At 46.2% G+C, this 24,507-nt stretch overlaps 3 protein-coding genes across 5 annotated transcripts; all 3 read left to right on the forward strand.

The window, feature by feature from the left end:
- Positions 1-214: 214 nt before the first annotated feature.
- On the forward strand, positions 215-4,288 carry LOC120951282 (GTP-binding protein Di-Ras2). The gene is made up of 5 exons (XM_040369885.2): positions 215-1,884; positions 2,329-2,436; positions 2,541-2,726; positions 2,800-2,970; positions 3,063-4,288. Exons 1-5 carry the CDS (start codon positions 1,807-1,809, stop codon positions 3,378-3,380), a joined length of 861 nt encoding a protein of 286 aa, XP_040225819.2. The 5' UTR covers positions 215-1,806; the 3' UTR covers positions 3,381-4,288.
- Positions 4,289-6,854: 2,566 nt separating this feature from the next.
- On the forward strand, positions 6,855-9,643 carry LOC120953397 (polyserase-2-like). The gene is made up of 3 exons (XM_049605133.1): positions 6,855-7,439; positions 7,514-8,418; positions 8,487-9,643. The coding sequence occupies exons 1-2, from the start codon at positions 6,985-6,987 to the stop codon at positions 7,674-7,676; spliced, it is 618 nt and encodes a 205-aa protein (XP_049461090.1). The 5' UTR covers positions 6,855-6,984; the 3' UTR covers positions 7,677-8,418; positions 8,487-9,643.
- A 3,572-nt stretch (positions 9,644-13,215) lies between these two features.
- LOC120952574 (heterogeneous nuclear ribonucleoprotein U-like protein 2) lies at positions 13,216-23,352 on the forward strand. Of its 3 annotated transcripts, XR_005751294.2 has the most exons (11): positions 13,216-13,773; positions 14,541-15,314; positions 15,392-16,302; positions 16,376-16,498; positions 16,570-16,698; positions 16,766-16,937; positions 17,016-17,511; positions 17,575-17,669; positions 18,740-18,843; positions 19,151-19,454; positions 21,054-21,165. XR_005751294.2 is itself a non-coding variant. In XM_040371967.2 (10 exons), the coding sequence occupies exons 1-10, from the start codon at positions 13,392-13,394 to the stop codon at positions 21,237-21,239; spliced, it is 3,372 nt and encodes a 1,123-aa protein (XP_040227901.2). In that variant the 5' UTR covers positions 13,216-13,391; the 3' UTR covers positions 21,240-23,352. The 3 variants fall into 3 exon arrangements, 2 of the variants coding, with proteins under 2 accessions (XP_040227901.2, XP_040227902.2); XM_040371967.2 differs by lacking the exon at positions 19,151-19,454 and having other exon boundaries at positions 21,054-23,352; XM_040371968.2 differs by lacking the exon at positions 21,054-21,165 and having other exon boundaries at positions 19,151-19,544.
- The last annotated feature ends 1,155 nt before the right edge of the window (positions 23,353-24,507 follow it).

Raw genomic sequence — 24,507 nt, forward strand, 5'->3', positions numbered from 1 at the left:
CGACGACCTTTGACACGCTGTCACAGCTGGGCCGGAGTGCGACACACTCAGCTTTATTATCATTACCTCAGTGCGAGATAAGGAGGTGAAAATCCAATGCAACTTATCCCATCCCGCAGCGCATTCTCTCGCCGTTCGGAAAGAGCGGGAACAACCACGGTGTGACTCTCAATGTGTGTGTGTGTGTATTTTTTTTTTTTCATTCATTGAGAAATGCCTTCTCGGGAGATAGATCGGGTGCGAAGCTCTCTGGGACAGGCCGGAGCAGGCAGCGCGATAGATGATAGATGCGAGGTTAGCCGAGGGAGCGCAATGAGCGGAACGACTCTGCGGAAACTCCAAAAACAGACATCGATTGTGCTCCTCCTGGTGAGGCGTGTGTGGTTGTGCGCGAGCAAATTGTCAAATGAGTGTATTTTGTTTAGCTTCGGAAGGCACCAGACCACCACCGCCAGCTAAACCACGCGAAAAAGGGCCGTTTTCACCCCCGTTTCGGGCGCAGCAACTGTACATAGAGTAAAAGGCTGGCCCCAGAGGGTGGTTCCCGCTGGTGTGAAATTCTGTGCCGTGTGCGTACCCCACCGTGCTGCCGTAGCGGAGCGCACCTCGTGAAAAAGAAACGCCTGAGCGCGCGTCCCTATCCTGTTGCCCGTGTGTGTGTGTTTGTACGTGTGTGTGTGCGTGCGTTGAAGTTTAGTGTGCTGCGTTGGTGTTCTTTTGTTCGTGGTGTTGTGCTCCTCAACTCGAAAAAAAAAACAGAAGAACAACCTAACAAAGTTCTCCTTTAGCCTCCGAGTCTTCTGGTGCTGCACACTTAGTTAGTTTTTTCTGGCACTCTTGTGGACACACACACACACACAAACCCATATGCGCGTACACATACAGAGCGTGCACGCACGTACCACGCCACAGCCGTACGCACTACCGAAACGCTAGAACGGCAAATCTAGCAGGCGGCGACGAAAGCAGCAACAGAACCTGTGGTGGTTACCACCTAAACCCCACCGCGGGCAGGAAAGCGAAAAGCGGAAACACGGCAAATGTAAAATATACAGAGCGCGCAACACACACACCAACACCCAGAAAACGCAGCAAAGAAGCAGAACGCAGTTCGTCCTCAAACAAAACATCGAATTTTTCACTAAGTTAAAACCCATCGTTTGCACGCATCGGGAGAGCAAGCAGCATTGTGATGTTTGTCGTTGTACAAATGTTATTGTTAGTGAGAGCACAGTGACCGCATAGCAACAAACGGAGGGAGGGCAGAAGCAGAAGCAGGGGCAGGACGGCGGGCAGAAGCAGATTGTTGCCAGTTGAAACGAAAGCAAACGTTCTTGTTAGAGTTATTATTATACATATATTATATACATACACAGCAGTATACACCAGTATATATACACGCGCATATACATATATATACACCAATATACACACTTCCGAAAAGGCAAAAAGTAAAACCCAAAAAAAGCAAACAAAAAGTAAGACACGCTCTGTAGGACAGTTACACGCACAGCACAGGTGTCCGCGATCCGGAAGCTAGAGCATCCTTTTTCTCCCCGCCCTGCACGCGTGTGTGTGTGAGAGTGTTAGTGTGTTTGTGTGTGTGTTTCCGCGTCACGGGTTTCGCGTGTCTCCCGTGTGTCCCAGCAACAGCAGCAGCAGCAGCAGCAGCGGCGAAGCAGAGCAACAACAACAACTTCCCAGCACATCCCCAGCACCCCAAAAAAACCCCCACTTTTGTAGTGTGATCAACCAACGAACGTACGAACGAAACGCAGCAACAAAATACAACAAAAATCCACCAAGATGGGCGAAATGGATAGGAATAACAAGAAGATTTTACAAAACATTAAAATGCCCGAGCAAAGCAATGACTACCGAGTGGTACGAGTGTAATGTATAAAAAAACACCAACACCCTTTCCCCTTTTTCCATGCTGCTGCTTCCCACTAGACCACTAGGCAACTAGATGATGCCGCCCGTGCCCCATGGGTAGAGCGTTCCTGAGGCGATTGCTTCAGGCTCCCGCCTAGCCCATCAAAAGGCCTCAGAGGTTGGGTTAGGTGCGGTGTGTGTCAAGCGGCATTCAGGCGTTCCTTGAAGGGCGTGCATACTAGTGGCAACTAGCGTTTAGTTTGCGTTTTAGTTGTTTTGTTTTTGCTACTGCATGCCCCTAAACCGAGCCCCATTCGCATACGTACTAAGAGAAAAAACTTCTTTTCTGTGTTTTCTTTTGTTTTTTTGTGTGTGTGTGTGTGCGTGTGTTTCTTCTTCGTTTCATGCTCCGAACGGCCAACGACTTGCTACTGGGACTGCAAACCCCTGGAGGTGGTGTTCGGTGCGGGCGGTGTCGGCAAAAGCTCACTGGTGCTTCGATTTATCAAGGGAACGTTCCGTGAGAGCTACATTCCCACCATCGAGGATACGTACCGGCAGGTAAGAGGGCCAGCTCGGGCTTTTTAATCGGTGCACACCAACAAAAAAGAGGGGGTTCGTCGTTTCACGCTCGGAGTCTAATTTTCATTCTTTTCTTTTTTTAGGTGATAAGCTGCAATAAAAACATCTGCACACTGCAAATCACCGACACGACGGGTTCGCATCAGTTCCCGGCAATGCAGCGGCTGTCCATCACGAAGGGTCACGCGTTCATACTGGTGTACTCGGTCTGCTCGAAACAGAGCCTCGAGGAGCTGCGACCGATATGGAGCTTAATCCGAGAGCTGAAGGTACGGTGAAGTGATGGAAGTGGTCAGGGATGGAGGATGAAAGCGCTTGCTCATATTTGCCAATTTTTGCCAGGGTGAAGAAATATCCCAAATACCGGTAATGCTGGTGGGCAACAAATGTGATGAAAGCGAAGACTTGCGGGAGGTGACCAACATCGAAGGTCAGACGGAGGCCGCTACCTGGGGCGTCTCGTTTATGGAAACGTCCGCCAAAGAGAACCACAACGTTACCGAGCTGTTTCAGGTAAGTGTGGCCAGCAAAAAAACACTGTACTTACGCCCTAATTTAATTCAAATGCGTTTGCTTCCAAAACAAAATAATCGCCCAATCAACAGGAGCTGCTCAACATGGAAAAGAACCGCAACGTATCGCTCCAGCTGGACGGGAAGAACAAGAAGAAAAACAAGAAGAAAATGATGAAGGAGCAGGCCAAAGAGGAAAAGCTGCTGAAGGAAAAGAAGGAAAAGCAGCTGCAGCGAGAGAAGGAAAAGGGCAAGGAGAAGGAGAAGGACAAGGAAAAGCAAACGAAAGACAAGGACAAAGCGAAGGACGGTGGGAAGGACAAGGGTGCGGCTGGCCAGCAGGCGGCCGGGGCGGCGCCGGCCGGTGGCGAGGGCAGCGGCACACTAAAGGAAAAGTGTAAAGTGATGTGAAAAGCTGGGCCAAAACCAAACCGCCTGGAAGGTGGGGCCGCGAACGGCCCACGTCCACGGGTTGACCGTTGACGATGATGGTGATGATGATGATGACGCTGACCAGTACCGAAACAATGACGGCACGCTTACTCAACCAATGATCGCGTGTGGACGTGTCCGCACAATCGAACTTCGTTATATTATTGATATTATATGAGGAAAAAATCGCGATGCAATTGTGCAACGAGGCTAAATCGAGTACTTACACGCAACACAGACACAAACACTCACACACACTCACACACTCCCAGCTAAACGCACGCATCACATACACAGATGCAGCTGATCGTAGGAAGAAATCACATGCTGGATCATATGTGCAGGTGATGCAGCAGAGAGGAACCGAATGGCGATTTATGCAAAGCATCTCGGGACGGCTGCTTCATCATGATCCAAATCTAAATACTTGAATGAAATCGTAAACGTATCGCGCGTACGCAACAAGCAATCGACATGATAGGGATGGGTAAGGGAAAGCGAACTCACACGAAAATACACAAACACATACACACACACACACACACACACACACACACACACACACACACACATATTGCATTGATAAGCAAATGGTTCGGGAGTATTATTCTTACGACAGCATTCATATATACAATGAAAGAAAGCAAGCAAGCAAGCAAGAAAGAAAACAACCAAATACCAAATTCTCTTAGCTATATCTCTTAGCTTACCAACTAATACACACGAATCGAATAGACGCTTAACTGAAGTGCACTAGATATAACAAAAGCAAAACCAACAAAAAAAAACCCAAAACCCCGTAGGAAAATTAACAATAACAATGATTATATTTTGCTTCAAATAACAAATAATAAATCGTTGAGATAATCACTAGTGTGAGATCGTTACTAACTTGTGTGCGATAGTCCAAAAGCTTTGCCGAAACGAGGTAGTGCAGAGAGTTGCAGTAGCGCAATCGGAGCGACCGTGTCAGGTATGCTGTATTTTTAAGGGCTTTTCTTTGAGTTTACCTAGATAGATCAACCTTCAACAGAGCGCTGCTTGGATTTGTTGCATTAAGTCTCGTGTACAGACACAGTCGAGAAACCCGTCGCTTCGTTCATTCCCTTGTCCTTCTAAGCTCATGTAGCGTTATGTAAAGCTTTAATAAAGCTTTATAAATTACAACAACTACAAACACTTGTCGGTATGTGTTTTTAAGTATATTTACTATTGGCATTACAGGTTTCTCTTGCCTTCAAAGAGTATTTGAATTGAAGATGGTAGCACCCTTTCGAGTGATTTGGGGATGTTATTAAATGTCACAGTCTATGCAAAAGGAGCAAGGAAATATTACCCTATTTTATGGAAACGCTCTTCAAAGGATGCCATCGACTTTAAGTTAAGTAGATATTCTATATGCATTTTGTATTGAACTAGAAAAATACCGTCTATGACAATAGCATTGAAGATGCACATTGACCAGTTAATTGTGCATTGCAATGAGAAATAATCAATGATCTGTTCATATGAAATTTATGATTCGATTGATTGTCGATTGATTCTGTAAGTTGCGGGTGTAGGATTTCGGGAGGCCGTTCACGGGACTACTTTATTCACTGTTTTTATATATGCTGTACTAATCATTAACAGGACCTCAAATGTTCAGTCCTCCTACCGTTAAAACCCGCCACTAATCCAAAGTATGCGATACTTGGTGTGCTTTAAGTTACATCACGATACTACTATCATTTTAAAAGCTTTGTTTAATTGATGTGATTATTGGGCGTGTTTGTTATTTGTTTTAACATATTGCACAAACGATATATATATATATATATATAAAAAAATATTTTTAATTAAATTTACATCTTGGAAATAGTTTTTCAGTAGAAGTATACGATTCAACATGGTACTCATTTTTCTCCCTTGTATAGATATTAAACCATTTTCCATAGGACTTCGCAATACGTGAATGTTAAAGTAACTCTGGAACTATTCGTTCCGCAGAAAAACGTGATAATGGTATATGATAATGGTTGTACCTTGATTTTCTTTTTTGTAACAAAAAATCTAGTTAGATCAAACAAAGCCCTCCGTTATGGCAGCTATGGAAGTAATAATTTTTGATAAGTTAATCCCATCCATTGTTTAAGATTGGTTAACATCATGTGTTTGAACATTGTTGTTGCATAAATTCGAACACAATGGTGATGTATATCTAAAAATCGGTCAGTAATACTGTGCAGCGAACGTAACAGTAATGCTCACACTGATCTCACTGCTAGAAGAGGTTTCATGTAATCATGTTTCCAAAGCCTTCAATAGTTTGTTAGTTATTCTCCGTAGCAAGCCTGAGAGATGTTAACAAACATTTGTACTACAGCAAAAATGATGCATCTAATGATAATTGCCAGGGTTAAACCTTTCCTTCTTCAAAGACTTTACGATTTAAGCGGTAATATCAGGCTAAATTTTCTTTTCTGTTAGATTCGTAAAATATTTCCAGGAGTCAAAACGATATCATCCTTACAGATATATACATAAAGACAAACATTGTTATTTTTCAGATAAGATACCATGAAAATTTCGACAAATGAATTGCCTATGCCTATGATAAGCTTAACCGTTAAGGTGCCCTTAGTCGACTACAAAGTATATGAAAACATTTATAACTATTTTTTAAGTATACATTATTGGGTTATAATTTTTGCCGGTCGTGGATACCAAACCAATTACTTTTGTAGCCACTCAACGCTGCAGAGATAGAAATGTAACGTGTAAGAGATATAATGCGACGCAGAGTAAGGAAATTAAAAACTACTCATTGTGTTGGAGCATGAACAAATCCTCGTACGATGCAATGTAACAATTCTTACATTTGTCCCGCTTACGATTAAGATAGTGATCTATATGGAACATGCATACGGTATTTCCACTGCACAGTATTCACAACAAGCTCTAACAGAACGTAAGAACGACCTCTTTGGTCGGAGATTGCAAAATGTAGGACATTGGCTATCATCTTCACCGATTGAAGCTAGGGCAATCAGTTACAGTTTCGCGACGACACAGTGCGGTTCAGTTCTTGTTGCTGGTTAAGACAGAATTCAGTTACCGGGAATTTCTATCTCATCCTGCAAGTATGAGTCGCTCACTGGATTGGTTTCCTCTATTGCTTTGCTTGCTGTGTGTTGTCGTGTCGCAAACACATGCATAGAACAACCATTTAACGTGTGGTAAACGCAAAGTGAAGTCGGAATATCTCATCCAAAATGGCATAGACGCTAAGGCCGGTCACTGGCCGTGGCATGTAGCCATCTTCCATGCAACGTCGGGAAGGATGGGTTATGCCTGCGGTGGATCTATTATCGATGAGAGCACCATTCTCACAGGTATCACGATCACAGCTACGATCGCTGTGTTGTAGTGTAACTAACGGAATACAATTTATATTTGTTCCCTTTTCCCAAGCGTCTCATTGCGTGTACACCAAAAGGACGTTGTGTCCGATCAGCTCAAACAGGCACTGGTAGGCGTGCAGGATGGGTTGACGTGCATTGCAAGCGATCGGGATGTGTTCGGAACTCACCTGACAACGGACATGTTCTGTGGTATGGGCCAGAATGGTGCAAGCGCATGCAATGGAGATAGCGGTGGAGGAATGTTCTTCGAAGTCGGTGGAAAATGGTACGTCAGGGGCCTGGTGTCTTTCACGCCCCTAAATGCCAACACCAAACCGTGCGATCCGCGTAAGAACACCGCCTATACTGACGTGGCAAAATACTTGGATTGGATTAAACAGTACATTGATCAGCGTGTGCTTTCGTTCGAGAATGATGTGCTGCATGTAGACTACGAGGAAAAGCTAAGGCTGTTCAACTTTGAAACGTGCGGTGTGAAATCATATTCTACAGGTAACAATGTATTGAGTTGGACACTGCCATGGCTTGGGTTTGTTAAAACTCCGAACACCATCGATGCTAGATGTACAATTACTCTCATTAGCGACTGGTATGCGGTTGGACCTGCACATTGTTTAGATAACGTCGGTTCCGAGTAAGTATAGTTGTACTATTTGTAACAAAGTTTATATTGTTTACCAGTATTCATGCCACTTTTCGACAATTTAGAGCGTTTATCGTGCTCGGTAGCTTGTCAGAATATTCGAAGGATGAATGCTTCGTTCCCAATGGGACGACCATATGTACTCATGCTGCACAAGTACGCGGAATGCAACGAATCATACTACACCCAAAGTTCGACAGGAGACATATGCTAACAACATCGCACTGATCGAGTTGCTGAGTCCAGCAGACACTACACAGTCTTATGTGCAGCCTATCTGTATGCCCGTAACGTCTGAGCTTCGATCGAACGCCAAGACTAACTTGCACGTAGCTGCATTCTTGAAAGATGAGCTGACGTACACAACTTTACTCGTGAGGTACATCGAGTCTGTCGATTGTGTGACACGGTACTCCGAACGACAAATTAGGCTTAATCTTGATAGCAACCAGTTCTGTGCAGAAATCTCGAACAAGCAGGAAGAACAAAATTGCCTTCCTCTGTTCGCGGGAGTACCGCTCCAGGAAAGAAGGATATTCAATGGCACGGAGCGATACTTTCTGCGGGGAGTTGAGTTCCATGGATCACACTGTAAATCAGTGGTACCGTCCATTTATAATGATTTGGAAGCTTATCTCGACTGGATACTGTACAACATGAGGTACAACATGCTAGAAACGACAGGTGATGCTATATTTTTTACAACCAACCAAACACTTCAGTCAGAATGGAGCAACGTGCGGCAGCAGCCGGGAAAGGAAAAGTTGCGCTTATTCAATATGGACACCTGTGGGTTAGCCAACAAAGGTGCTGATATCATTCCTCAGTTGACTTTCATTCCTTGGCACGGGCTATTATGGGAAAATGAAAGTGTTAACCGCTGGTCCCCTACGATGCGTAGTATCGTAGTGCTCATAAGTGAATGGTATGCGTTGGCCCCGAAGTTCATTGCAGAAAACGATGCATCCTGGTAAGTGATCTATCGTGAAGTGGTGTAAGTGACCTATCGTGAATGAGTTTTTGACCGTTTCTCTGCAGGCGAATAGTTGTTCTGGGACTGCAGCCCCACACTCTCACCAACTGTACCCCTAGCACATGCGAACAAACACACCAACTGGTGGAAATCAAGAATATTATCCCATCTCCAATCAACAATTCGAGATAGATGTTTGCATTGTTGGAGTTTGTCGAGCCCGCTAATCTAAACATTTCATACATCAGACCGATCTGTTTGCCCTTCATGGATCAATTGTATAAACATGTACCCTCACATATGATTATGTCGTCGTATTACAATAACATCCTAAGCAAAAGGATAGCATTGATTGACACTCCGACCTGCCAGCAACGATTTCTGGTTGAGAGATTTTACTTCGAGTCTAACAATCTAACTGTGGAGTGTGCAGTCGAGGAGGAAATGTTCAGACAAATGCCTTTACCTGCCACCTTGGGCAGTTTGTTACAGATGCCAGTACGGTATGGAGGAAAAACACAATATTTTTTGTACGCAATCAATACGGTATATCCGGCTAGTTTCGATTTCTTGGTCTTTGGTCCGTACCTCTTCACGCGGTTTGAGATGGACAACATTGAGTGGATCTTAGAGAATATGGAGGAAAAAGTTCGCCAAACTTCATTCCTCACTACGACAGGGAATACACGTGTGAATTTGAAACCAGTTCAGCATGCATCTAGCCAGGCTTTGTACGACTTCAACACGTGCGGTGAATCATCTCCCAGCTACCTAACACCATGGACGGGGGGCGTCTACTATGATAAGTTGGAATTCGAAGGGGGAACCGGTTTGGTAACACTAATAAACGAGTGGTACGCCGTTGGTCCTGCATCTTGTTTCGATAATTCTAGTGCACAGTAAGTATAGCTGTGTGGTGTGATAAGAAATGCTAGGCAATATATCTTTTATGTTGGTTGCAGGTTCATTATAGTATTTGGATTTTTTGGCAAGGCTATCGAGATAGAGTGTGATATGACGAATAACACTGAATTATGCAATGTTCCTCCTCAAAGTGTTACGGTCCAGAAGGTATTCAATCACCCACTCTATAATGGAACCAGAAACCATGATATTGCTTTGGTTAAGCTCGCCACTCGTGTGGATACAAGTCGTCCGAATGTGAAGCCCATTTGTTTACCGATCACTGACGCAATTCGTAGCTATGATGTATCAAACCTTGTCATGCGTAAGTCCAGTTTTGAACTTACCAAAGTGGATGATAGATACGTTGACACAGAGGAATGTCAGAAACGATGGCAAGGTTTGAAGGTGAGGTTTGCCGTCGATGAATCAAAGCATTGTGTGATTCAACAACGAACGATGGAAGAAACATGTATCACTATAAATGCTGGTGACTCGCTGCAATCACTTCAAACAATGGCATCAGGTGACAGACACTTTTTGCGCGGATTTGCTACAGCCAGGCCATCACATTGTAGTATATACTATCCCGTAGTTTACACTAACACAGATACTTATTTAGATTGGATATTGAAAATTATGGAGCAGCCTGCCGATCTACCGTTCGATCTGCGAGACAAACTTATTTTTAACAAAAAGTGATCAGTTTATTTTTTTTTTCAAGGAGCCTTACAATGCGGCTAGATTAAATAAAACTATATATTTGTTATTGCTATATATTCTACTACGTTCGGTTTATATTGCTTTATGTTTCCATTGCGGAGCTAGTAAGTAAGAATATTTTTTCTATGGTTCTATGTCCGGGCTGAATGTTAAGTTCTATACATAAATAAATATGTTGAATCATTTCAAACGACCTGGAATTTTGAACTATTTATTTTTTTATAATTTCTATACGCTTTTTAACTATGTAAGTAACTTTGATAACTCTCCTCATACCAACTCGATGTCCAATTACTGGTAACAAATACTTACTTATTTTTGGCTAACTACTTTAGACTAGTTAATCCAACCTTAAGACTCTTACCAACGTGAGCGTGAGCAACGATGGTAATTAGCTGATCAACGACATACCTTCCAGACTTTGGCTAGTATCTTTGAAACCATTCGTTGCAGCGGCGTACGTCCCGACACTCATTTTCATTCATTTTCTTCAGCATGATTGGTTCGCCGTACAGCTCAGTATGCTCGTGGTACATCGTTCTTCTCCGCATTCCATACTTGAACACACCGCCAAAGATGGTCCGAAGGATGTACGGAACCTGTTTCAATTTGACCTGAAATCATCTAGATTTGGTCCAATTAATGCCGACTCATCCGGCCTCATCGGGAATCGTCTGGGATCTTCTGAAAATTCGTCCGCAGTCGACTGGAATCGTCTGGAGCCATCTGGAATCATTCGGACATTTTCGAATTTCATAGTGTTGTGGGCAGCCGTGCGTGCCGACTCCTGGACTTGCCGTGGTAGTTGCGCTACCACCGGTCAACGTCCACGGGGACGACAGTGTGTACACGCACACTGTCGCACACACTAAGCGCGCAAGGTTTAGTGTGTGCCGAGCACCATACAGGCAGAGTGTGCACGAAAGCCGATCGAGCAGGAGCTCCCGGCAGGGGCGCTCGGTGCGGCTAGTGCGCAGCCCGTACAGTTTACGTTTTAAAGTGTTATACGTTTTATGATAATTGCTTTGAACAGAACCAGTATTACGCGATAGTGGTGGGTAAAGTTGGCAAAAATCCGGATCCGACTCCGATAAATTCCGGACTCCGGAGGTAGGTTCCCGCTGCAATATCCGGAGTCGTTCGGATTCGTCCGAAATGGCCCGGAGTCGTCCGGAGTCTTCCGGAATCGCCTGGAGTCGTCCGGAGTCGTCCGGAGTCGTCCGGAGTCGGCCGGAGTCGTCCGGAGTCATTCGAAGTCGTTCGGAGTCGTTCGGAGTCCTTTCACAACGAAAGGAAATGTTTGATCACAAGCACATTAAACCACACGGATCCTGTTGATTCCGACCAACTCCGATTCCGAACGACTCCGGACGACTCTGGACGACTCCGACGACCCAAAACGACTCCGACTCCGGGCGACTCTGGACGACTCTGAACGTCTCCGGACGACTCCGGGCGGATCTAGTGGCTCCATTTTGCCTGAGTCGAAATCGGATTAACAATAGTCGGAGTCGGATCGGAGTCGTGGGTGCGCTCCATACAGCATATCACTATTACGCGACATCGCCGCTCTGGGCTGGATGTGATATTTTTCCTGGAAATCGCGTGATTCGACTTACGCGGAAATTCGAGGTAAGCGGTATTTTTGCGGCCGTATTCGATCCCCACTTTTGTAACGTAAATGCCACGTTAGTTTGTCGGTGTTGTTAAACTGTATGTGCACTGTGTAACATTTTGATTGTGTTCACCGAATGAACATACAAATAATAGTCGGCCAATAATAGTCATTTTTTGGTAATGGTATTTGTTTTATTGTCGGTAGCCGGTCGTTTATCAAACAATAAATAACAAAAATACATAATTCAAAGCATACATTAGTTCAGTTAGACTTGAAAATGAACGTACGCAGCCACTTAACGGACGCTGGGCTGCGAATGTTCAAAACCAACTATGGGACGCATGGAGAAACAGCGGCCAAAATCATGCACCACCAATGGCAGCTGTCATACGCGACCTGCAATGTGGCCAGATTATTTTGACGGATTTCGGTAGGAGCACCAATATTTTATCTGTAGTTTTCGGTAGGCTAAAATTCGAATCTCAGGGGGGGGGGGGGGGAGAGTGCTAATGCGTAAAATAAAAGTTCCATGTCACGAGAATATGCATCCTTTCACTAGGAACATTGTACTAGGAATTCAAAGCCAAAGAAGGACTAAGATGCACATTTTCTTCTCAGTGGTGGCAACCCAAGCGCCACAGATTAAGCTAAACGACTGGAAAATTGAATATCCATAGAAAAAAAATGAAAGCTCCACAGCTTCATTGGTTTGATCAATAGATGGCGTATTACAACTCATCATTATATTGCTATCCTTTTCTTGCAATGTGTTTCGACAAGATTCATCTTATCATGACCTATATAGCCTTCTAACTTTCTGAGCAAAAATCTATATGAATGGTCGTGTGGTCAGATACGTGGGTCCAACGACCATTACTCTAATCTCACTTGCTTTTCAGTGCTGGTGATTGCCGTTGGTGTTTAGTATTTAAACAACAGTATCGCCGTTCTAGTTCTAGCGATGCATAACTTCAATGCGAAACCATACAACAGTACAGAGGAAATGAGAAAGCTCTCCTCCAAGCGATGAAGTCTCAACTGGTTGGGGTATCCCACCAACAGATAGCGCCACCAGCTTTTTTGCTATTTTTAGAATGCATGAGTCGTTTGCCGTCTGCTAAACGAAGTCTTTCTATATTCCGTTTAGGTAGAGAACTTGAGTCGTTTAGAAGCCGTTTAGTGGTCGTTTAGTGGATTTGTGGCACTTGGGAAGGCCCGTGTCTGTGCTCCATCGGATGCGATTTTATCGGAAGGCCTGTCAAAATTTTATATGGGATTTGACAGATAACGTCGGACGTGCGATTTCGTCGTACGACGGAATTAAAATTTTTTGATTTCGTCGGACGCCGCATCCGATTTTATCTGTCAAACTAGGAACAATCTCAAATTAATTTTTCACAATCGTTATATTATTAAAATCATCCAAATAATCGCAATATTATACGAAAAAGCGTTTGACAGCACGTGCGATAAAATCGCATGCGATGAAGCACAGACACGGGCCTAAATCGGTATTTCTGGTCACTCTGGCGACCTGTCACGGAGTGAAAAAGGAAGAAAAAGAAGTCCAATTCTATACATTTGATCACTGTGCGTGGTTTGGAAGTTTTGCGAGCGAGTTTTCTGCGCCAAGTTTTTTTTACACCCGTGCGAAAGTTTCATTTTCCTCGTTTTCCGCGCTGAGTATTCGAGTGTTCGCGTGTCGCGTGCCCCCAGCCGACCAGTGATGGATCTTGCCAAACTCAAGGTGGCCGACCTAAAGGCCGAGCTTGCGGCGAGAAATTTGGACACCAAGGGAGTGAAAGCGGTGCTACTGGAGCGCCTGAAGGAAGCGATCGAACGCGAAACCAACGCGGCTGCCACCAGCGTTGACCCGAGCGGCCAACAACAGTATCTGGCACAGCAGCAGCAGCAGCATCAACAACAACAGTTGCTACTGCAGCAACAGCAACTGCAGGCGCAGCAGCAACAGCACGCCCAGCAGCAACTTTTGGCTCAACAGCAACAACTACAGCAGCAGCAGCAGCAGCAGCAGCAGCAAAATGTTGCAGTTGCCGAGCAGCAGCCACTGCCCCAAGAGCAAACGATTGAGGACCTTTCTATGTCAAGTGAGTTGCATCGCGAAAAACGGATCGATAGGGCGAAGAAAGTGAGCATTTTCGGCGCGATTCTACCATTCCCTGGTGTGTAATCAGAGTGCTGTGCGGGATAGCGCGCCATTTTGTTTGTGAAGGGAAAAAGTTGCTCGTTCCCGCTTGCGCGTCCGATCGGCGCTCTCGCTCTCGCGCCTGCCGCACACTCACACCGATGCAGCGTTTTAAAGCGCCGTCGTGCCGTTTTTTTTCGGGCCAGGAGAAAGTGTGCGTATACACGGGCTTCTGGCAGTGCGTATGAAGTGTGTTTGTGTGTGTGTGTGTGAGTGCGTGTGTGGGTAAAAATGAGGTGTCTCATTTCGCCCGTGGTGTGAGTGTGTGCGTGTGTTTGTACGAATGTAGCGGGAACACAAGATAGAGCAAGTTGTAAACAACGCACATCGGCCCAGGGGGTTGGAGTAATGAACTCATTGTTTTGCTATCTTAATGCTTTCCTTTCCTTTTCGCAACTGTTTTCGTGCATTTTCCTAAAGTATGACGGAGTAGCTATGCGGTTAACGATGAACTGCACCCTGCAGCTCGTCTATACGGAAAACTCCATGCAAAGATTTTGATTCACGATCAAACATTGCGATGTAGTTTTAATTTCTCGTATTGAGTTCTGCACGCGATTTTCCCAAATATGATAATCGCTAGCCGAGTAGTTACTCCGTTCAGTTCCTGTCTGGGAGAGCTTGATCATGTAGCGCAGTATTAAACCGGTTTTTGCTGTTCGTTTTTAGGCAAGCGAGTTGACACACCGGTACGGCGGCGTAGCACTCGGCGTTCCATGACACGATCACCATCGCCACCCAACAGCTCGGCGGACAATCCACACGCCTCGCTGATGGGAAGTGCCCGCAAGCGGGGCCGATCGCGCTCTATGACAAAATCGCCCTCCCCCCAGCGGCTGACCAGCGAGGCACCGTGTCTGGAATCGGTACAGGAGGAGGAGCCCGAGCCGGTCAATGCGGCACCAGAGCAGCGGTTAGCGAGCGTCGAACAGCCGGCCGCATCAACCGAGCCCAAAATGGATGAAAGCAGCAGCACGGCACCGGTCGTTGAAGCCCCTCCAGCACCTTCAGCGCAGCCGGAACCGGCACCAGCGACGGCAACGGCACCATCCGCCATGGAGGTTGAAGAGAGTGAAACAGACGCTCCGTCGGCGGAACCGGCCAAGGAAGAGAATGTAGCACAGGCCCCGGTCCCAGCGGAAACGACGGATGGGTCTGCGGCAGAGCAAGCTGCACCGTCCGAGACGAAGGACGATGAGAAGAAGACAACGACTGAAGAATCTGCAAAGCCGGCCGAATCTAGCGAAGCCGCCAAGCCTGCCGCCGCCAGCAGCACTGGTGGCGAAACGGGCTCGAACAGCAAATCTAAGGCGGGACCCACGAAAGCCGAAAAGAAGCAGTCTGGCCAGCAGCAGGCGCAGAACAATGTGGTTGAGTTCGTGTCGGAGGAAGTGGAACCGCAGCTGTCCGACGAGGCGGAGAAAACATTCACGCTCAGCTGGTGTAAGTAGGCGACTGGCGACTGGCGTTTCAGGTCCATGAAGTAATTCCATTTCTTTTCCCACTCGCTTTAATTGCAGATGATTCGGATCTAAATTTGGCCATCGACGATAAGGATCTGCTCTCGGCCAAGCCCCTGTCCGACGGCATATTCGGTCTGGTGTGGGCCGGCGTCCGTGCTGGCCGGGGCGTCACGGGCGGCAAAGTGTTGTACGAAGTATTAGTGGTGGACGAGCTGCAGCCAGCCACCAAATCGCCGCTGGTCCCGGACGGCGAAACACCGACGGCCGAGATGCGAATAGGCTGGTCTACGGCGATGGAAGGCAAACGGCAGCTCGGCGAGACGGACCATTCCTTCGGCTACTCCAGCTGTGGCAAGAAGGTGGTCGGGGGCAACTTCGAGGAGTACGGCAAGCCGTACGGGAAGGGCGATGTGGTGGGCGTCTACCTGGACCTGGACGCGACGCCCTGCTGCATGCAGTTTACGGTGAACCGCGTCCGACAGGGGAACGCGTTCGAGTTCGAAAAGGACAGTTTGGACGGCACAGCACTATTCCCGCATGTGTACGCTAAGAACCTGTCGTTCAAGGTGAACTTTGGCACGGTGGAGGACGGGCTTCCGCTGGTGGAGAAGAAAAAAGTACCAGCAGTCGAGCCGGCCACTGAAAAGAGCGGCAGCGAGGAGGCGTCGCCGAACAAGGACACCACGACGGACGGTGAAAAAGCCTCAACGGAAGAGGCCAAGGTGGAAGGCGATGATGCTTCAAAAGAGGAATCGGCACCGGACAATAGTGCGAAGAAGGAAGCGGAGAAACAAGATGAAGACATCAAAATGGAGGAAGCGGTAAAGGAGGCTGAGTCAGCGGACGAACAGCCGGCGGAAAAGGTACCCTTCGACGAGGCGTACACATTCCTGAACCGTTTCATGGAGGAGAATGGAGATTGCGTTGTGGAAGGATTGAAGGGCCCGTCGGCTAGGGATAGCTGCGAGGTACGTAACCTTTCGCGATGTGATCTGGTGAACAAATGCACCACATGCTAACCACAAACGACTTTGATTTCAGCTCGTAATGATGATTGGACTGCCGGGAAGCGGCAAAACGACGTGGGTACAAAACTACCTGAAGGAAAACGCAGACACTTCGTTTACCTTGCTGAGTATCGACAGTTTGCTGGAGAATATGAAGGTACATTGGTAGTTGGTACGGTTGGTCCTTCGAAGCCACGGATTAACGTTCCCTTTTCAAACCCTTTTCAGGTGGAGGGTAAGGCGCGTGAACCTTCCAACACTCCGCAATGGCAGAAGGTGGTGGAGCAGCTGTCGCGCAACATGGCACGGTTGATCGAGATCGCTTGCAAGCGCAGAAGACACATCCTCATCGATCAGGTAATGTGTATGATAAATGCTAATCATTCCAACAAAACTGTAATGCTTTTTTGTTCCATTCGTCCAGACTAATGTGTTTGCTTCGGAGCAAAAGCGACGCCTGAAAGGGTTCGGCGGCTTCAAGACGCGCCGTGCGATCGCGGTGATACCAAATCTGGAGGAGTATAAGCGACGCTATGAGCAGAAGGTGGCCAAATACGGCGCGGAAGTACCTGAAACGACTCTGAACACGATGAAAGGTATGTACCTAGACTGCACCTTCACGCGTTACATACCACATTCAGCTTAACTATTTCATGTTTTTTTTATTTCATCAGCAAACATTTTTGTACCCACGCTGGAACAAAAATGGTACACGGAAATTGTATTCGCCGAGCTGCCGGAAACCGAGGCACAGGAAACGCTGAAAAAGATGAACGAGGAGGGCCGCAAGCTGCTGCCGCCCCGGCGAAACCGCGCCAATCAGGCGAACCGACAGAAGCACAACAACAATAACAACAATAACAATAGCAACGCGAACAGCAACTACACGTCGCGCTGGAACCACAACCGTCCGCAGGGCGGCGGTGGCCAGCAGTACGGCAAGAACCGGTACGGCAACAACTCGGGCGGCGGCGGTGGCTACGGCAACCGGTACGGCAACAAATCGAACGACAGCGTTGGTCAGTACGGCGGTGGGCACCATCGTGGCGGGGCCGGCGATTACCGAAGCGGCAATGGGTACGGGCGCCGGGACGATCATCATCGCGGTGGCAACTATGGCAGCGGGGGAAATCGGTACGACTCCTGGAACCGCAACAGTGGTGGCGGAGGGTAAGTGTGAACGGTTTTGAGGTTTTAAACGCAATTTTAATGCAACTTTTCTCCGCTATGCAGATATTACAATGAACGCGGCTACTCGAACCGTGGCTACAACCAGCAGCAGGATCATTCCACTAACCGATACGATGCACGTCGTCGCGATCGTCGGGGTAAGTGGTAGTGTTGGGAAGAATGAAATTTTCGTCGGAATTGTTTCCGGCTAGCTCCGAAGTTTTCTGGAATCGATGCCGGATAGTAGGTCCAGAATCGGAATCGGCTTTGTAATCGGCATTGGTCCTGGAATTGGCTCCGGCATCAGAATTAGCTCCGAAATCAGAGTCGGCTTCGGAATCGGAGTCAATTTTGGCATCTCCAAAAGAATAGACTTTAGAGTCCACTGATGCTACATATTGACAGCCGTAAAAAATCCAAATTTACTTGTAAACGATCCATACTCAAGGAGATTTCCAGATTGATTTCGCTTCTGAAACATCTTATTTCTATTCAATTCAATTCTGATTCCGGAGCAAATTCCAATTCCCAGGTCGATTCCGATTCTGGAGCCAATTCTGTTTCCGGAGCCGATTCTGATTCCAGAGCCGATTCTGATTCCAGAGCAGATTTTGATTCCAAAGCAGATTCCGATTTCGGAGCCGATACCGATTCCAGACCCGATTCCGGAATCGATTCCGGTTTCGAAGTCGACTCCGAAATCGGCTACGGAGTCAACTCCGCAATCGGCTCCGGAATCGGCACCGGAATCGACTCCGGAATCAACTTCGGAGTCAACTCCGGAATCGACTCCCGAGTCAACTCCGGAATCGCGTCCGGAGTCAACTCCGGAATCAGATCAGGAGTTAACTCCGGAATCGGCTACGGAATCAGCTCCGGAGTCAACTCCGAAATCGGCTCCGGAATCAGCTATTGAGTCAACTCCGGAATCAGCTCCAGATCCGGCTCCGGAGTCAACTCCGGAATCGGCTCGGGATCCGGCTCCGGAATCAGCTCCGGAATCGACTCCGGTATCAACTCCGGAATCGGCTCGGGATTCAAATCCGGAATCGGTATCGATTCCAGTAACGGAATCAACTTCGGAATTCATGCCAAACATGAAATTGGAATCGAGTAGGTCCGATTCCGAGCTTCCACCACTAGTAAGTGGATCGGCTACAAATGTTTTCTCCCATATTTAATAACTGTGCGATAACATAAACTGAACTGGAATGCGTTTGTTTGACAGGATATAACAACAGTTCGAACTGGAATACGCAGGGCGGACAGCAGCAGTGGAACAATAGCTATCAAAAATCGGGCAACTCGGATTCGTGGTACTTATGGTGGCAGGTAAGACGATCGCGAAAGCATTAATCCTAACCATTTAGTTTTGCTAAGTTGAAGAAACTTTCCCCTTCTAAAAACCCGCCGATAATGAATGTTTGGATGTACATGCAAGCAAACAAAATCACTCAATAGTGATAGAGGAGCACTAATACTTGTGTCTGATCGTACAACGATCGCGGTGCTCTGGGTGTGTGCATTCAAACATTTGCTCCTTTGCTTCCCTGTTTAAATGTTTATAAATGACTGAAAGATGATTTACCGGCCATGCGTGTGTAATACAACTGTCCATTCTATGTTGCTGTGCATTTAGGATCATTAACGCCACTGAAGGAAGAGGCATGCGCGCGCATAGTGCTTTGACTGTGCCCTCCCCACAACAACCCTCCCCATACAACCCCCACCCTCCCGAGGATTAGATATAGCGAGTAATACCGCCACCACCACCACACACACACTCACACATACTCTTCTGACTGACTGAATATGAATATATATATATTGAATGAATGAATGGTCCGATTCACCACCACCACACTCCACACTACCGCGAAACTTTCTGCAGGCGAGATAGCAATGCTGCAATGCCCGGCTCTTCTTTCGCGTTCGCAATGCAGGTGCGTTCGGGCGGAAGCGTGGATTAGCCCAAATGGTTGTGTGTGTGTGTGTTTAAATGAGTAGTAACATAAGAAAAGAAAAAAAACAAACACGCCTACACCGTGCTCGCGCACTCCCACACTCGTCCTTATCGATTTCATCCCCCAACATCCTTTTTGTTCGAGGATCTCTCTGCACAATCTAACGGTGGAAAAGGTGCCGCCTAAGCTAAGCTAAAGAAGGATAAACGAGAAAGAGCAGGACACATCGCCGGCAACGAGAAAGCCATGTAAAGTAATGTTTTTCGTGTTAAAGCAAGTGTCCATGTCCTTCGTGTCTTATATCGGCTGCAACGAGCAGCCATTCACGCATAGCTCCAGCAGCATCGTGTGCAACGACGTCGTCATTCACCACGATCATCATCATCATCATCATCGCCACCACCTTCATGGTCATCATTAAAAAAAACCGCAACCGCACACAGCTTTCTTCATGTCTCGATTCGATTGCGTGTTGTGTATCGCCAAATTGCCACAAAATGTACGATTCAGTGAGGGGCTTCTCCACTCCCTGAACTTCGCAACCCTGCAGCGGACACTTAAACGGTTGTGTGCAAAGAAGACACGAATCAAGAGAGAGGAGTAAGAGTAAAATAGCGCAACTGTAGCGAGTTCTCTATCTTAAACACGAGTCACTAATGGAGAGACGAAGAACAAAGCCATACATGCGCGAAACTGGCGGTACACCTGCTGACTCCAACTTTCTTCCTGTCCACCGTGACAGTGGAAGGTAAGGATCGCGCTGTGCCTAAACTATTTATCTGTTTTTTTTTTTTTGTTCATTTGATTTGGTTTTCTATTAATTATTTCTTACATTATACATTATCCGTTTGCCCTACTCTAAATCGAAAAGCAGTATCATTTCGGTCGGACGCGCGAGTAACTTAACTGTCTTACACTACACTAATTCTCTCTCTCTCTGTCTCTCTCCTTTGTCCCTCCTCCAGGCAGTGGCTTTGCCTGCCGCGTAGTGCGCAATCCAAACTTCCAAAAAAATTCATGCGTTAGGCTCTCGCGCAAATCCTAAACACGTAACACGCGGTTTGTTGTGTAATGTTTTGTTTTGCCCCATTTCCATTCAATTTGTGTGGGTGCGTTTGTATGTGTGTGCGTGTGTGCGTACGTGTATGTCTGAGTGTGTGTGTGTGTGTGGGTGGGTGGGTGGGAAATAGTTTTTGAGGCGGCTTCATGCAACAAATGGAAAGGAAAGGGTGGCTGCTGCTGCTGCTGCTGCTGTAGCTTCCTCTCTGTTTCTCTGTTTCTCTCTGTACTGTTACGCTGTGTATGAAGATTGGGCGGTTTAAGGACATTTACACATACACACATACACACACACATACGAAGGCGCGTTAACAAATCACTAACATTATTTCATTTTTTTTCTTGTTTCGTTGGGTTTGTTGCTTTCACATCATCATCTCTGGCACATAGAGCATCTTTCGATTGGGATGGGATTTATGAATGACCTTTAACTTATCGCTTCTCTCTCTCTCTCTCTCTCTCTCTCTCTCTCTCTCTCTCTCTCTCTCTCTCTCGCTCTTCTACTTTCACGTTTTACAGTCGAACCTGAACAACCTGCTTGCGGCGAACGGTGGCAACGCGGACGGATCGGCGGCCGCTTCCTCCTCCTCCTCCTCCGCCGCCACCGCCCACCAGTGGAACCAGTACGGTGGTGCCAGCGGGCATCAGTCCTCGTCCTCGTACGGACATTACAACGCGAAGGGTTCCGGCGGCAGCATGGGATGAAGGCAGCGGCAGTAGACGACGCGCATGGGGACGGCACCGCAGCAGAGAAACGGTTTTCGATTTGCACCCAATTGAACCTGACTGTAGTTTGTAATGTAAAACGAAATTAAGCGACTTAGTTGAAATTTTATGCTTAAAATACACAACACCGATCCACCCACCCTTCACCCACCACCATTCATCGTCATACACACACAATGCGTTTTCCACACACATACACACACACACATGACATTTATTAGTGTTACGCGAGAGGAGAGGACGTTTAGGTCCGTTGATGATGCACATCAGACAAAGAAGCAACAAAAAGCCCTTCAGAAAGTAATGCGGAGCGGGGTGAGACGATAGTCGACATACGCACGTACACCCGAAATCTAGCAGCAACGGTACAGTAACGGTTTTATTAGTGACAAGCAAGCAAGTGTGTGTGTGTGAGTGAGCTAAATATGTAAGTGCACGAAAGTTCGATTTTAGAAAGAAGAAAAAAGCCCGGGCAAGCGCCACCGAGCGCTCTGTACCGCGGGAGTCATGTACACGCCGCGTGGTGGAGATGCTAATTTATGTGTAATATGTTTTTTTTTTAAATCTATACAATACCTAAGACAAAGCTCGATCGATCGATGTTCAACATTAGCATGGATTAAGCGTGAAATGGAGAATGGTTTTGCGTTTAGTAGCAGCAGCAGAAGCACAGGCAGTTAGAAGTAGTACTATTATTGGTAGGGTTATTATTTTTTCTCGTTTTTTTATACAAAATATTATATATTCTTCAGTAAGATTTTTTTGTGTGTGGATTTGTACAGTTATGGCACCGCCCCAACCGTATCGTTGTAACCCTTTGGCCGTCTGTTGCATTATTTGAGCTTTGTGCACTCTTATCCTTAACACATTTGGTACAATCGTGTAAGACTCGTTTAACTTAGCTTCTAGGTGTGCGCTACCTGAACCCAAACGGAAACAAAACCATTCGCCATTTGGGTAACTCTTTCAGTAACAGAAAAAAAACATTTAGTAGTAGAATAATGTAACGAGAAGAGAAAACAAGAAACTGTTAGGTGCGGTCGTTTTTATCGTTTTTCTTTTCTTTTTTTATTCATTTTTATTTTTTAATTCATCGTTTTCTTAGCGTCTGAGCGTGTTAAGGTGTAGAGAGAGTGAGAGAGAGAGAGAGAGGGAGGGAGCGAGAGAGAGAGAGAGAGAGAGAGAGTGAGAGAGAGAGAGAGGGAGGGAGCGAGAATGAATGAAAAAAAAAACACAAAATAATGGCTTCAATTAGGCCTTACTTTCACTGAGAAATGGTACTGAGACTGTGTGCTTGTGTGTGGTGAAGATTTTTCTTTCAGTGAAGAGTAACGTAACCAGTAACATCCTTTCGATAAGAAGAAGAAGAAGCAGAGGGCAGTAGAGGGAAGGGATGAAGACGGAAAAGGAAATATAAATGTAATACAAGAAGCAACAACAGCAAAAACACATAACCTCCCCCTTTTCTCTCTCTCTCCCTCTCTGTTGTTTTTTTCTGAAAGGGGAGAGCGTCTATATATAAATATGTAAGGATTATGCTAAAATGCAAGCAAAACAAAACTCAACAGCATTGTAAAACGAGTAAACAAACAGAAGAGCACACTACACACATACATACTTTGGCGTGAGTTAAATTACCCCCCCCCCCCCTCCTGCCTCCCATTAAATTTAAACTAAAAACAAAACATAATTCTTATAACAAACACAATTGTGTATCCTAAATGATTGCAAATTCTTACCTCCCCATGTCCACCCTCCTTCCTTCACACGTGTATAAGCAAACAAATACAAAAACAAGAAAAAGAGTTCGTAAATTAGTAATAGATTGATTGCAAGTTGGACAAAAGGCAAAAGCAACAAAAAACTGGGTAGCATTTCCGTGAAGGATGAACCACATTTGGAGATGCAGTTTTTTTGTATTGCCATTGCTGCAGCAAGAAAGCAGTACCAGAGAGAGTGCATACAAAATCAGCTATAAAGAACTACTAACACATCCAACTCTCTCTCTCTCTCTTTCTCACACACACTCTGTCGCTATCCACTTGTCTATACTTAAGGTACAAATAAATGGAATCTGTCCATACCTAGAGAACGTCGCTGGCGTGTGAGTGCTGTTGCCTATATGTCTACTGTCCGAACGACGAAACGGTTGAGGTGAAGTTGAGCAAACTGTTGTTGTGTTACCCTTTTTCCCATCGAAATTGGTTTCATGTTTGCCCGAAGGTTTGCGAAAATCGCGTTACAATGCAGCTCGTCGTCCCGGACTCATGAGGAATAGCAGCACCGCTGAGATGATGTCCCTTGTTCCACGCAGCAACGGTTGAGTGTGTTAAATTGATCCCCCTTTGAAATCCCATTTCCTTAACGCCATTACCACCTTGCATGCTCACAGGGGCAGACGGGCAGCAGCATGGCCTACTATTTGCCCCGAACAGCAGTGGATGCGTCGTTGTTTCGGTAAAACGAATTATGCTTCCGGCAGCCGTCAATAGAACGCCACACAGGCCTGTGCACTAGAGGTGGGCATTTCGGTTCGTTTAAGTGAAGGTGAATGAACCGAGTCGTTAATTGCTGTGAACGTGACCATGATTTCGGTTCTTTCGTTCTTTTGCAAACAGAAATACCTGTAAAATTCTGCGAATCGGTACACTATTCGAAAAAGAGGCGAATGAGGCCAATAGGCTCAAAGTCTCTATAAAAATAAATAAAAAAGGTACACTATTCGAATATCGATAGAACTATCGAATCACAGAACAGAACAGAACTATCACTATCGAATATCGGTAGAACTACAGATTAATTCGTTGGTCTAATCTATTGATGGGTAATCCCGGAGTGGAGTCGTGTATCAACTCTGACTCCAGTGCGCAAAATTTGAATCATTACCGGATTCGACTCCGGAACACTGCGGATCAGTCCGACTTAGTCCAGTTCAGTCCGGATGAGTTCGGATGGGTTTAGATGCGAGTCTGCTAAACCGCGTTCCCGACGTCTACCGAACCGAACCGAATAGTTGTGTTCTTTAAGCATGTGTGCACTCAAGTAAGGCATCAAATATGTACGATTCTGTACAACATTCTTTTTCTGTTTGCAATAATATTTACCATTTCGGTCTGATTTAAAACCCCTTTTTCTTTGTATTTCCCATATGCCCTCCCCTTTACATAAAGCAGTAAGGCTATTTAAATTTTGATTTTAACTTGAAAGGGAACGCACTCATCCAGAGTTCGATAATGGATAGTCAGGA

The sequence above is a fragment of the Anopheles coluzzii genome, chromosome 2 (assembly GCF_943734685.1).
Source record: "Anopheles coluzzii chromosome 2, AcolN3, whole genome shotgun sequence".
Classification (NCBI taxonomy): domain Eukaryota; kingdom Metazoa; phylum Arthropoda; class Insecta; order Diptera; family Culicidae; genus Anopheles; species Anopheles coluzzii.

Bases quoted from the DNA above. Each gene is read 5' to 3' on its own strand.
- LOC120951282 (XM_040369885.2), top strand. From the start codon at position 1,807: ATGGGCGAAATGGATAGGAATAACAAGAAGATTTTACAAAACATTAAA. The intron at 2,437-2,540 runs GTAAGAGGGCCA...TTCTTTTTTTAG, and splicing joins TCGAGGATACGTACCGGCAG to GTGATAAGCTGCAATAAAAA. The intron at 2,971-3,062 runs GTAAGTGTGGCC...CCCAATCAACAG, and splicing joins ACGTTACCGAGCTGTTTCAG to GAGCTGCTCAACATGGAAAA.
- LOC120953397 (XM_049605133.1), top strand. From the start codon at position 6,985: ATGTTCTGTGGTATGGGCCAGAATGGTGCAAGCGCATGCAATGGAGAT. The intron at 7,440-7,513 runs GTAAGTATAGTT...TCGACAATTTAG, and splicing joins TTAGATAACGTCGGTTCCGA to AGCGTTTATCGTGCTCGGTA.
- LOC120952574 (XM_040371967.2), top strand. From the start codon at position 13,392: ATGGATCTTGCCAAACTCAAGGTGGCCGACCTAAAGGCCGAGCTTGCG. The intron at 13,774-14,540 runs GTGAGTTGCATC...GTTCGTTTTTAG, and splicing joins TGAGGACCTTTCTATGTCAA to GCAAGCGAGTTGACACACCG. The intron at 16,699-16,765 runs GTAATGTGTATG...CCATTCGTCCAG, and splicing joins GACACATCCTCATCGATCAG to ACTAATGTGTTTGCTTCGGA.